This window comes from Spea bombifrons, chromosome 13, assembly GCF_027358695.1.
Source record: "Spea bombifrons isolate aSpeBom1 chromosome 13, aSpeBom1.2.pri, whole genome shotgun sequence".
NCBI classification, from domain to species: domain Eukaryota; kingdom Metazoa; phylum Chordata; class Amphibia; order Anura; family Pelobatidae; genus Spea; species Spea bombifrons.
The window spans coordinates 9,855,379-9,867,655 of record NC_071099.1 but is presented as its reverse complement, the minus strand read 5'-3'; the positions used below and the strand labels follow the sequence as shown (position 1 = coordinate 9,867,655).

Below are 12,277 nucleotides of genomic sequence, written 5' to 3'. Positions count from 1 at the left end.
GGCCCCTCCTCTATTCCACAAGCTCCCTTATCCTTCAGTACGTATGTCTATCCCATGCATGTTTAATCCCCTCACTGTATTACCCTCTACCACTTCTGCTGGGAGGCTGCTCCACTTATCCACCACCCCCTCAGTAAAGTTAACCTTCCTTCCATCCCATCATAGGTCACATTGTGTTTCCTTCTCACTTTCACTGAAGGTGAAGTGTTTGGGTTGGTGTGAAAGCCGCAGAGCAGGTTATGGAGCGAGTGGCTTCCACGGCTCGTTAGTTCACACAGGACAGTCATGTTACACGCGTGTTCCTCAGCCTCGCAGGACAAAGAACTGGAAACGTGAGTGTCGGTAGCGATGGGATCGTGAGGCTCGGGGCACTTGGTGCGAATGGTCCTCGGCCGCTGCGAAGACAACCCCCCCGTGGCTTTGAAAGTCTTAGAAAGTAAATCTCTTTCTCGTCGACTGCACCTTACCACCTCCGCTGGTTGTCCCTTCCAAAGGACCTCTGAGATACCACAACCTACCCAGGTGTAAACCGGCCGCCACGTAAAATCCACGCGCATCCTCAGCTCCCATTCCCCAATCGTTATATTATGATAAAGTTTTACCCCAACCAGCTAAGACCCCCAACGACCCGTTACTCTGGGTGTTACTTTGATTGTGGTCCCCGGGGGCCGGGGTTTTTTTTTTGTCTGTGTAAATGATTTGAAATCTGATTTTTATTGACCTAAAGAAGTCAACCAGAGCGTGGGGGCCGCGGATCCGCCTCCCAGGCGCTGAGGGTACGGCGGGCAAGGAACGTGCCAAATCTTGCTGGCTCTGGCGGGACGGCTTTGGGAAGGATGTGTCAGCGCTCGGTATTTTAGGGTAGGGCAGAACTCAGCGACTCCACCTCGCAAAGACTGATGAGACTTCCAAAACCCATCCTCGGGACCTGGACCCGTTCCACCGCACGGCAGATGCGGTATTTCATTTTCTGGTCGTATGATTCGCTCACAGAGTGTAATACTGCGGACCCCCAAACCCCCCACAACTGTCTCCTACATCTTCCTCCTGCTCTGAGCCAAACCCCAGCCGGGAGCCCCAGGGGGCATCCAGAAGCTACACCAGGTGCCCCCCACCCCCGTGCGCCGCCGCAGTTACCCCTCCGTGCAGAGCGGATGATTTATGAGTTAATCGCATTTTATGGGCTTCAACGTGTAATTAAAGCAGATTAATATAGCATACATGCCAATAAACCCGGACGGGAGAACCCAGTCCCTAAAAAAAGAATCACAAAAACAGGAAGCGGAGGAGTCGGGCGGAATTACTGCTGAGGCGGCACCGTGGGGCAATAGAGAGGAGTCAGGGGGGCAGAGAGCATGGCCCGCATAGAGGGGGCGCACGTGATGATATTACCCCTCCGCTCCGGCCGTGAAATTGCTCTCCTGCTTCCTCGCTATACGCCCAATGGCCAGAGAGGGACTGGCAAAGTAAACAGGGATAACTAGCAGCTACGGCGGTCTCTCACCTGCTGACTGGGTTAGTGAGACCTCCCGGTACGCGGCTCCGGGCTGCACAGAGATTCGGTTCGGAGGCTCTCGGGTCTCCAGAAACGCCCCGTATACACAACGCCCCGTGCCCCTCGGCACCCAGACGATGTATTTTACCCCCTACCGGCAGCGCATGCGCAGAGTGACGGCTATAGAGAGACCCAACTCATTGCATGAAAAGGGAGATTCACTAACGGGAGGAGAGCCTCTGTCCCTGTCTCCCCTCCCTCTCTCCTTTTATCCCCATCTCCTTCCCTTGCTCTGACTTCTATCTCCCTTTCCCCTCTCTCTCTCCTTTCTTCCCTCTCTTCTCGGTCATCTCTCTGCCATTGTCTGTGGGGCATCTGCTCCCAGACCCCCTCTGTGTGCTGCGTTTGGCCCCGGGGTACACTCTGCCCCGACCTGCAACCCCGTTACATGTGCAGATGGATTCTAATTTCCATGGAAACAGACCATGCGCAACATCACATTTTTATTGCAATATTTTTTATATAAAATCTCAAACCCCCCTCGGCAGTCGGGGAGGAATCGTTTGTCAGACCAGGATCTGTCTGCATTTCTGGGTATTTTATACCGGATGCAAATGGAACTTTTTTACTTACCGTATATTCCGGCGTATAAGACGACCCCCAACTTTTCCAGTTAAAATATAGAGTTTGGGCTATACTTGTCGTATAAGACTACCCCTCTACCCAGTATACAACAACCAGCCAATCACGGCAAGCGATGTACCTTACTGGTGATTGGCTGGTTGTTATACAAACATATACATACATGCACTGCCCTCACACACACACACACACACACACACACACACCTACACATCCTAACATAAGCCTCAATATATATATATATATATAATATACACACACACACATATATATATTATATATATATATATACACACACACACAAATACCTACACTGCTCTTACACATACACTTACACTGCTCTTACACATTCTCTTTGTTACACATACACTGACCATCTCACACCAACACATACACTGCACTCACACCCCTTTCTCCCCATCTCTTACCTTTCTCATCTTCTTTCTTCCATCCAGTTGTGGGAGCGTGAGGTCTGTCATTTCAGACCTCTGCTTTACTGCTCCCTCATCACTACGCGCCGGCAATTGATGCCGAGCGCCGGGACATGACGTCATCCCCGCGCTCGGCATCAATAGCCGGCGCGTACTGATTAGGGAACACGGACGCCGAGGTCTGAAGTGCCAGACCTCGAGCTCCCTAATGCTGGGCTAGTTAGAGGGAGGTCGTGATCCCCCCAACGAGCCCTGCTGATCAGGGCTAGTTGGGGAGATCATGATCTTGCACTTACCTTGGCGCGGCCCTGAAGACCGGCCCAGGGGAGGCGGCTTCTCCACTCGCCCCTCCCCTAGAGATTCGTGGCTTCGTGGGGAATCTCCAGCTCGGTAAGTAAGTATACCTTATATATACCTTATAAGACGACCCCCGACTTTTGAGAAGATTTTCTCGGGATAAAAAGTCGTCTTATACGCCGGAATATACGGTATTTTTGTTTATTTTATTTATTATTATAATTATTATTTGTACAGCGCTGCGGAATATGATGGTGCTATAAAATAATAATAACATTAATTTCCGTATGCCAAATATAGGGAAAACTTAAGGAATGGCCATGATTTGACGCAGTAGTTTATCCTGGCCAGCCGCCCAGCGATGGGCGGTTAATGAAGTCTTCGGAAAACCAGATATGCGTTTAATTTTGGCTGAAGTGTCATTCACTCCCGGGAGAGAGCCCAGCACTCCACAGGTTATATTTACTTTACTGGGAGGGTGGTAGATAGGTGGAGCAGCCTCCCAGCAGAGGTGGTAGAGGGTAATACAGTGAGGGTATTAAACATGCATGGGATAGACATACGGCTCTGACTGACTGCTTAAGGACTGGGTTTCTATGTTGTTCGCCGATGGGAAGCGTCCGAGGCAACTGGCTGATCTCAGAGTGACATCTGGTGGTTAAATCCGTTCACCGGACCTCAGAAGCTCTGAGACGTCCCGCCGTACGATCCAAACACTTACCTACAGAAACCACTGACAATTTATCTGATCTGCCCCGGCAGAGACATAAAAACCCCGACCTGCCGGCAGATCAGCCCCCGCCAGCCCCCGTCTCAAACCTTAATCAGTCGTTGGTCTCGTCTTAGATTCAGGAGCCGTATGTCTATCCCATGCAACAGATGGACATCGGGTGAAGAAAGGGGGACATCGGGGGTGGGGCAGAGGCATAGGGGTGTGAAACGGGTGGAATTATGAGGGGCTCAGGGGTTTGGGGGCCAGAGACTGACATGTGATCGGTTTAAGACTTGGTGGGAAACGGCAAGAAACTCCAGGCTTTATCCTTTGCTGTGGGACTTAATGGGTTAATTGACAGAGCTCCATGATTATTGCACATATACACAGGACTGGTTCCGCAGCGCAGGACAGTGGACATGTACACACAGAGCCCGCGGCTTTCCGGGTGAAATCTACCTACGGAGAGACCGATGAGACGTTCCTCATCAATAATAAAAGTGACACCTGATCAGAGTGGTCCGGCGACCGCCGGGCCGCCACCTCCGCGCAGGGCTTTCCATCTGCTCCCGGTGGGGCTTCGAGTTACAGAGCAAGATGCTTCTCATACTTCAGGGATCACAATGTCCTTCTATATTCGGCTCCCCCCGGGGCGCACGCAAGCGGCCGGCGACTCGTAGGTAGCGTTACGGGAGTCGCGGTGACCATCGACAGAAGATCCCGATCCCCGGCGGTGATTGTGGAGCAGCAGAGAGCCGGGAATACTGATTGTCTGGTTTATGTTGGAAGAACCATCGATAAGATGAACCCCAGCGAGGATGTCACCCCTAGCGACGATGTCACCCCTAGCGACGCTGTCACTCCCAACGACGAAGACGCCTCGAGGTCGGAGGGAACCGGCGGCAGCAAAGATCCGTTATCTGAAGCTGAGGTTCGCAGGAGACGCATCCTATCCAAGGTAACAACAATCTCAAGGGCTAAAAAAAGGGATCTGGATCTGTACAACATAGTGGAGAGGAGAGAGAAAACAGAGAGGAGAGAAAACAAAATGAGAGAAGAGAGAAAAACATTTAAATCCATAAAGGGGTTAATAAAGGACGGGAGGGAATTTATTTCAAAGGAGGAATAAAGTTACAGCAAGAGACCGGAATCTAACACTAGAGAGTCAGAGACTGAGATGGAATGGAAAGGAGTTTTACTTACTGAGAGGGTGGTAGATAAGTGGAGCAGCCTCCCGGCAGAGGTGGTAGAGGGTAATACAGTGAGGGTATTAAACATGCATGGGATAGGCATACGGCTCCTGAATCTAAGACGAGACCAACAACTGAATAAGGTTTCAGTCTTTACAGGGTAGACGGGGCCGAACGGGGCCGATCTGCTGGCAGGTTATAGGTTTCTAAATTAAAGTCACCTTGGCTGATCTGTGGAGGGCAGAGACTTGTGAGTCCTCTGTAAGGCTGTTAGGAGATACATAGAAAAACATTTTTATCCCCCAAATAAATGACGCTGAAAATTCACAATAATGGGCGTCGGGGACTGAAATCCGCATCGGGACGATCCTGTAAAACGGGGTTCCTGTTAATAAATATTAATCATTAAACGTGAAGCTGAAAGCAGAAACTTTCTGGAAATTCCGAGGATTCTGTGAAATGACGCGAGAAACGGGCGAGAAACCTCGGCTCTGCCTGGTGACCCCACCGACCGGGAGTGGATCAGTAACCCCCGGGCCCCGCAGACAGACCCCGCGTGTAACGGGACGCCTGCCGGGGGATCACCTGACGGAGGCTAATTATACGTCCTGTGTCAGACCCTCCGCGCCGTTCTGGAAATTAACCCCGTGTCAGCTCGCCAACTACATGTTTCTCACTCTTTGCAGATTAAGATCCTGACCATAGCGGACCTGCGCAGGGAATGGCAGACGCGCTCCGAGGGCCATGCCGAGAGGCAGCGGCTCAACCCGTTCAGCGAGGACTTCGACCGCGCGCACGCCATGGAGGTCCGGCTCCGGAAGGGGGATCGCGGCTACGGCCGGCCGGAGGAAGGTAGCAAGACGGAGGAGAGGGGGATCCGGGCTCACAAGCACATCCACAAGGAGATCGACGAGCTCTGCTTGATTATACGAGACGTAGGGGCGCGCGGCAGAGACGGCAGCGTCAGGGTGACTTTCGGGAGGCTTTTCCAGAGATACGTCCGGATATCGGATAAATTAGTGGGGATTCTACTCAGAGCCCGGAAACACCAGAGACTGGAGTTTGAGGGGGAGATGCTGTGGCAGGGGGTCCACGATGATGTCATAATCACCCTCCTGGAGTAGGGAGTGCGGTCAGCGCTGGTGTCCTGTGGGTCGGATCGGAGCGGTTATTAGCGTGACGTCACGTGTGTAATTGTGATGTTCCTGAGCCCGACGAGATATCGTTACCACACGCCCCATGGATGCTCCTGCCGGTGTCGGGGGCATTTCATTCTGTGCTTGTTGCCCGTTCAGATGTTTCCTGCCCCGCGGAAAGCTCTTTGAGGGTACAAAACGGTTGCAATTAGTTTTCACTGTCCACAAAAGTACTGGATGTGACGATTAAATACGGCGGCTCCGTCAGCGGCTCTGTCAGCGGCCACTGTCAGCGGCTCTGGGCGCAACTCTGAGGGACACCGGGATCTGCTGCCACCGGTGCCAACCCATGTTAAAAACAGCAGTGCATCGGAACCTCTGCCTATACTAAAGGGTTAATGTGTTTATTTATTAACACATATATTTATATGGAGTGAAATAAAGAAAAATGTCTCATTTGCTGATATTTCGCTGTCATTATCAGATTTTACGAGTTTTATTCTGAAATACAATTTCTCTTCATTCTTGTTTTCCCAGTGCATGTAGATTGCGAGCTCTTGGGCCCCGTCCTTACACTTTTAAACAGAAACTGTCGCCACCGCGACCCTAACGTGTTCCCTAAACACGAGTATAAGGAACGCTGATTTATTTCCCATTTAGCAGATTTAAGGCGTAATTTCTTATTTCTGGTTAATTTTTGATATGACAAGAAAAAAAAAATGACAAGAAAGAACCCCAATAAATGCTAGAAATACACCGATTGGGGGTTATGCTGTGAAAGCTGTGCTACTTAAGATGACAATGCATTAGATTAGAGGGGAGCGGGAAATACATTCCATTGTACAGCACTACGGAATATGACGGCGCTATATAAAACAATAATAATATTTAATTCTATTAATGATTAATGATTGTCCGCAGGGGGTTCTCGTTATTTAAAGCAGTTTGTCTGACGGCGTTGGGGGCATCTGCTACAAAGAAAGGCATGTTACGAGGCTGAGAGGGGGTATTTTGGGAGTACGAGGTGTCTCCAGGGACCGGGGCCGGTTTGTATTTCGAAAGCCGTCTCGCAGGGAGCATTAATGTATAGACCGAGAGACTCTCTCGTTCTGATCAGTGTTTGAATTTATTAATAAATATATAAATAAATATATATATATAAATAAATGTAAATAAATAAATATAAATTCATATATAATGTAATAAATAAATCTATAAATGTAGATATATAAATAACTAAATACATGTAAATAAATATGTAAATACATGTAAATAAATATAAAAAATAAATATATAATGTAATAAATAAATATATAACTATACATAAATAAATATATAAATCTAAATAACTAAATATATAAATAAATATAAATAAATAGATAAATAAATGTAAATAACTAAAGATTTAAATAAAATGGAAGTGGAGCAGCCTCCCAGCAGAGGTGGTAGAGGGTAATACAGTGAGGGATAGACATACGACTCTTGAATCTAAGACGAGGCCAGTGACTGATGAAGACCAGATCGGGGTAAACGGATCTGATGCGCCAGCGGGTTCTGGGTTTCGATGGTAAATGCTCGGCCCCCTCTAGTGGTGACTCTATGACGCTGCGTCAGGCTCCTCTTATAAAACTTTTCCGATAAATCATTTACTTTCGTGGCTTGGAATGTCCTGTCAGCCCTGAAAGCGCTGCATGCTTTACAGACTTGGAGCCGATGCCTGCGGTTACTGGGGGCCACTGGGGGCCAATAGCTTCTTCTTAAAGAGAAATTATAGTATATAGCAAGTGAGTCACGCTTTCGTAAGTTGAGACACCGGCCGTGTCTGGGAAAGGAACCTCCTGGTGATGATGCAGAAAGGAAGCTCCCGATGTGCGGGGAAGGAATGTCCACATTATTCCTCCCCAATCAGCAGATCACCTCTTTGCACAAACACACCCTTATTCTTCACCAACCTGTCGGATGACGAATACAGGAAGAGCTTAGAGTCTCTCGTGTGACCGGTCTCCCCGTTTAGGTGCCCGTGGCCGGCTGCAGGCACCGTGTTTTGGTGGGTAGAGGTTCGGGGACTTTATACAATTCTTCTCCTTTAAGAGTTAAACTCAGATTTCAAACTTGGGGGGAGGAAAAGTCAGGTTCCCTGCAGGTTTCCGTGCGGGTCCCGCCGCGACATGTTCATACAAAACATTAAAAGGACAACAATGGAGCAGATTCTGCCAAGACACGGCTTGACTCCAAGAGTAAATTGCAAGTTTTACCCGCAAAGGGGAGAAAAAAGTAACGGGAAGATCACACGTTAGATCACAAAAGAGTGACCTTTGGCAGCAGAGCAGAGTGTGAGCTCTGTTGGGCGGATGATAAGCAGCAGGCGAGGTCCCGGCGCAGACACAACGACTTCCAACCTCATCGAGTCCGGTCACGGCTCGCAGACTCGGAGCACAACCGGCCTCTGTTCACCTCGCCCATCGACATCCCCCCCGCCCTGGGAAAGGAGAGCTGATTCCAGAACCTCCCAGATCTTTCCTCTCAATATCCTAAATCAGGTTATTTATGTTATAACGAAATGAGAGAAAGAGCTGAATAATCTGATATTCTAGTTTTTCATCTTAAATATTAACTCATCTTCTCTTGTTTTTTAAGACGCTGACCGTTGAAGTTTTAGTTTCTCCTAATCTGGAACGCAGGGATCCGAGGAGAGGTGCTGGGTCTTGATCTTGCGAGAGGGACATTGCTTCCGGGTGTTCCGGATCGGGCGGACGCGGTGAACATGGGTATTGTTCTTCACCTGCTGGCGTGCGTTTTTGGAACCGGTGCTTGGGTGGCTATTAACGGGCTTTGGGTGGAACTCCCTCTGCTTGTGAACGATCTCCCTGAAGGATGGTACCTGCCATCGTACCTCACCATCCTCATCCAAATGGCCAACATAGGACCTCTGTTTGTCACGTTGATGCACAAGTTCAAGCCGGGCGTGCTCAGCGAGGTTTACGTGATTTACTCGATCATCATCCTGGGAATCGTGGCCTCTTTTCTTCTGGCCTTTTTCTGGAGATATACAACATGGATAGCGGGAGAGCTTCACAGCACGGCATTCCTCGTCCTGACGTTCTTCTTGTCTCTCGTGGACTGCACGTCGTCTGTAACGTTCCTGCCGTTCATGGCCCAGCTCCAGCCGCAGTACCTCACTACGTATTTCATCGGGGAAGGGCTGAGTGGGCTCGTTCCAGGTTTATTGTCCTTGATTCAAGGCGTAGGGATGATGAAATGCGTTAACACGACACAGTCCGAGAACGGGACGCAAGGCTCCCCCAACGCCTCCAGTGGACAGAACCAGCTTGAGACCCAGTATCTCCCTGCTAACTTCTCAGTCCAAGTGTTTCTATTCCTCTTATCTATCATGATGGTTTTCTGCCTGGTGGCCTTTATCTTCTTGACGAGGCTCTCCAAGAAAGACACTTTGGACAATTCCTTGCTCCAGAGCAGCATCACCCTCAGCTCCTACTCAGCTAATGATAATCTGAATCTACCCTGCGACCAAGACAGCTTGGAACCAAAGAAACAATCAGACAATTTCCACCTGGACACCGCCGGAGATCCAGAAGTTGGAAGGACAAAGTACTCGTACGGGCAGTACGCACTGATATACCTCCTCACCGGCTGGGTGAATGCACTCACCAACGGAGTCCTCCCATCCATACAGACCTACTCGTGCATGCCCTACGGTAATCTGGCCTACCACCTGGCTGCAGCCCTGGGCTCCATGGCTAATCCTCTGGCCTGCCTGATTTCCATGTTCCTACCCAGCAGGTGAGTGGCTCCAGAAAGTCGAATCCAGATACTTAGTGTGGCTTTACAATGATCCGTCCGATTGTCAGGGGCCACGTGGCAATAATATCTTGTAATGGGTTAATTAATGGAGCTCGGCAGTCAAAAGGTTAAATGCGTCCATCCCACTTCCAAAGGTATCCCTCACCCCCTACAGCTCACGGCATCAGGCTTAGCCATCTAAAGTGGCTATTTATAGTGTGTGAGTGTGTGTGCTTGTGCGCGTATTTATGAGTGTTTGCGCATGTGTGTGTGTGTGAGTGAGTGCGTGTAACTTAACCAGATACTTTTACACAGAATGATCAATGGAAAAGCTGCACATTCAATTAGAGTTCAATAAGTGCATTTGGTGATCAATGAGAAGGAGCCAAGACTCTGTCCTTAATGATTCTCCGATACATTAATTGAATCCCCTCCCAGACGAATCATGACGGGGGGACACGTGAGAATCGCTGAGAGGCAGAGAAGCTCCGCGCTTTCAGGAGGAATCCGTCACTTCCGCGGACATTTGTATCAAATTTACAGAAAAGCCTCAGTCGATCAATACAATGAATCCTGCCCGGCGACAGTCACAGATTCTCATTGAAGCCTCACTCTGATTGGTTGATAAATGGTCCCCTACCACAGGTTTAGATCCAGTATCAGTGATCCGGTTATTTTGTTGCCGTTATAAAATGTAACCTTGGCTGCGGAAGCAGCAGATTAGAACCCTGAGCCAATAACTCTGAACTGTCCCGATGCTTTGTTTTGAGTATCTGGTTATTTGGAGAGGCCCCCAAAGAGACTCTTCGTATGTCAGTAAGGCATCTCTGTCCCGCAGTAACGTGTTCTCGACATGGGGCGGTATGGCTGGGGGTGTAGGGGCCGGTAAGAATGTAATAATACGGCGACCGCCCGGTTCTGTCCGTCTCTCCGCAGGTCTCTCGTCTGCCTCGTTTTGCTGTCTCTGCTTGGAACGGGATTCGGAGGCTATAACATGATGACGGCCGTCATGAGTCCTTGTCCGGTCCTCCAGGACACGCGCTGGGGGGAAGCGCTCATTGTAAGTTGAATATATAAGTGACCATGTGTATAAAGCACAGGCCCCTGGACCGGATCACATGGTAGCCCTGAAGTTGGATTGCGGGGGGAGGGTACCTCTGACGGGACAGGTCATGGGGTATCTTCTCCATCGCAGACGAGGTAAGGACAGGCCCACGGCTCCACATACCCTAGCCTGCAATAAACCCGTATGGAATTAGCGATACCGCGGCTGCTGTGTGGCTGATGTAGGATCAGATCACCTCTTACGTCTGTTAAACTATGTGGCCTTATCGCTGAGGCCAAAGTCCTCCACGTGCGCCGGTGCCCCGTCCTTCTTCTTTATGATTTTCTTCTGTATTCCTTCTTTGTGTCCCCGTCCAGGTAATATCTTGGGTTCTTTTCATCGGGACGCTGAGCTACGTCAAAGTGATGATCGGCGTGATCCTGCGCAGCCAGAGTCACAGCGCCCTGGTGTGGTGCGGGGCGGTAGTGCAGCTGGGATCCATGATCGGGGCACTGCTCATGTTCCCATTGGTCAATGTGTATGGGTTCTTTAAATCCGCCGACCTCTGCAACATGAACTGTCCACATTGAATTCGCAATCTTTATCGTCTGTCCATTGGGAGGCACAGACAGCTTCCTAACTGTTCTTTTTGTATGATTTTATACGGCAACCCTCGTGGCTGCGATTTGATTGGCCGGCAGCGATGCGATATCTGGCATAATGTTACATGCACGCCGTACCGATGGCATGTCTGTTATACTCGGCACCCCTGTGCATTCTTACAAACCTCTGTCAAGCGATGATAAATAAACTGTCCGCGTGTCTCATCTTGTCTGACTGTAGTCTTCTCATTAAGCAGCGAGAGAACAGACGTTAACCCTCACAGGGCTGGTGCGGGGGGGACATTTGCAATCCCCCCGGGGGGTGACGGTCTGGCTGCCGGGGGGCTAGGTACAGCTGAGACCGTAGATGAGGTGCCCTTTCATTGTAAGGAGATGAAGAGGAGACAAAAGAGGATCCGTGTGCGCACTTTGTCCCTAATCAGAATATATGAGAGCGCCAGCTGCAGAGCCGCGTATCAATTACACGCCGAGGGCCGCCGATCTCCGGCGTACCAAGAGAATCCGCCGTGTGGTAATTAAAGGCGTCTCGCATTTTTGCCACAGCAGCAAAAATGGGTTTGTGGGTTTTTTTGTACACAAATAGCAAAATAAAATCAGCGAAAAACACCGCTTCCCCGGCTATTTCTCCCAGCCGCGGGCTTTAGGGCTCCAGTGAACTTGCGCGGCTTCCACGTGGGATTGAACCCAATCCCGGCAGCAGCGCACAGGTATCTCGAGACGAGAATTTATTCTAAAACTATCAACGTGTTTAATGGGGGATACGAAACGCGTCCGCTGTACCAACAAACGTTGTTTTACAGGGACCCTCAGGTAACGCGAGGAGAGAATAAAGGATCGTTTAGCGGCGTGTCCTCTCCACCAGCCACCAGGGAGCTTTCCTTTCTTCTGCCCATTACGATTGCCTC

The 12,277-nt window shown here is 49.8% G+C and overlaps 2 protein-coding genes across 3 annotated transcripts; both read left to right on the top strand.

The window, feature by feature from the left end:
* The first annotated feature begins 4,353 nt into the window (after positions 1-4,353).
* Positions 4,354-6,369, top strand: LOC128472117 (actin-binding Rho-activating protein-like). Its single transcript, XM_053454187.1, has 2 exons — positions 4,354-4,535; positions 5,454-6,369. Exons 1-2 carry the CDS (start codon positions 4,380-4,382, stop codon positions 5,889-5,891), a joined length of 594 nt encoding a protein of 197 aa, XP_053310162.1. The 5' UTR covers positions 4,354-4,379; the 3' UTR covers positions 5,892-6,369.
* A 1,367-nt stretch (positions 6,370-7,736) lies between these two features.
* Positions 7,737-11,578, top strand: SLC52A3 (solute carrier family 52 member 3). Of its 2 annotated transcripts, XM_053454182.1 has the most exons (4): positions 7,737-8,140; positions 8,541-9,704; positions 10,641-10,764; positions 11,127-11,578. In XM_053454182.1, the coding sequence occupies exons 2-4, from the start codon at positions 8,668-8,670 to the stop codon at positions 11,337-11,339; spliced, it is 1,374 nt and encodes a 457-aa protein (XP_053310157.1). In that variant the 5' UTR covers positions 7,737-8,140; positions 8,541-8,667; the 3' UTR covers positions 11,340-11,578. The 2 variants fall into 2 exon arrangements, with proteins under 2 accessions (XP_053310157.1, XP_053310156.1); XM_053454181.1 differs by having other exon boundaries at positions 7,737-9,704.
* The last annotated feature ends 699 nt before the right edge of the window (positions 11,579-12,277 follow it).

What these genes read in the sequence shown, in the direction of transcription:
- LOC128472117 (XM_053454187.1), top strand. Translation starts at nt 4,380, where the DNA reads ATGAACCCCAGCGAGGATGTCACCCCTAGCGACGATGTCACCCCTAGC. An exon ending in GGAGACGCATCCTATCCAAG is followed by an intron (nt 4,536 to 5,453) that starts GTAACAACAATC and finishes CACTCTTTGCAG; the next exon opens with ATTAAGATCCTGACCATAGC.
- SLC52A3 (XM_053454182.1), top strand. Translation starts at nt 8,668, where the DNA reads ATGGGTATTGTTCTTCACCTGCTGGCGTGCGTTTTTGGAACCGGTGCT. An exon ending in TCCATGTTCCTACCCAGCAG is followed by an intron (nt 9,705 to 10,640) that starts GTGAGTGGCTCC and finishes GTCTCTCCGCAG; the next exon opens with GTCTCTCGTCTGCCTCGTTT. An exon ending in GCTGGGGGGAAGCGCTCATT is followed by an intron (nt 10,765 to 11,126) that starts GTAAGTTGAATA and finishes GTCCCCGTCCAG; the next exon opens with GTAATATCTTGGGTTCTTTT.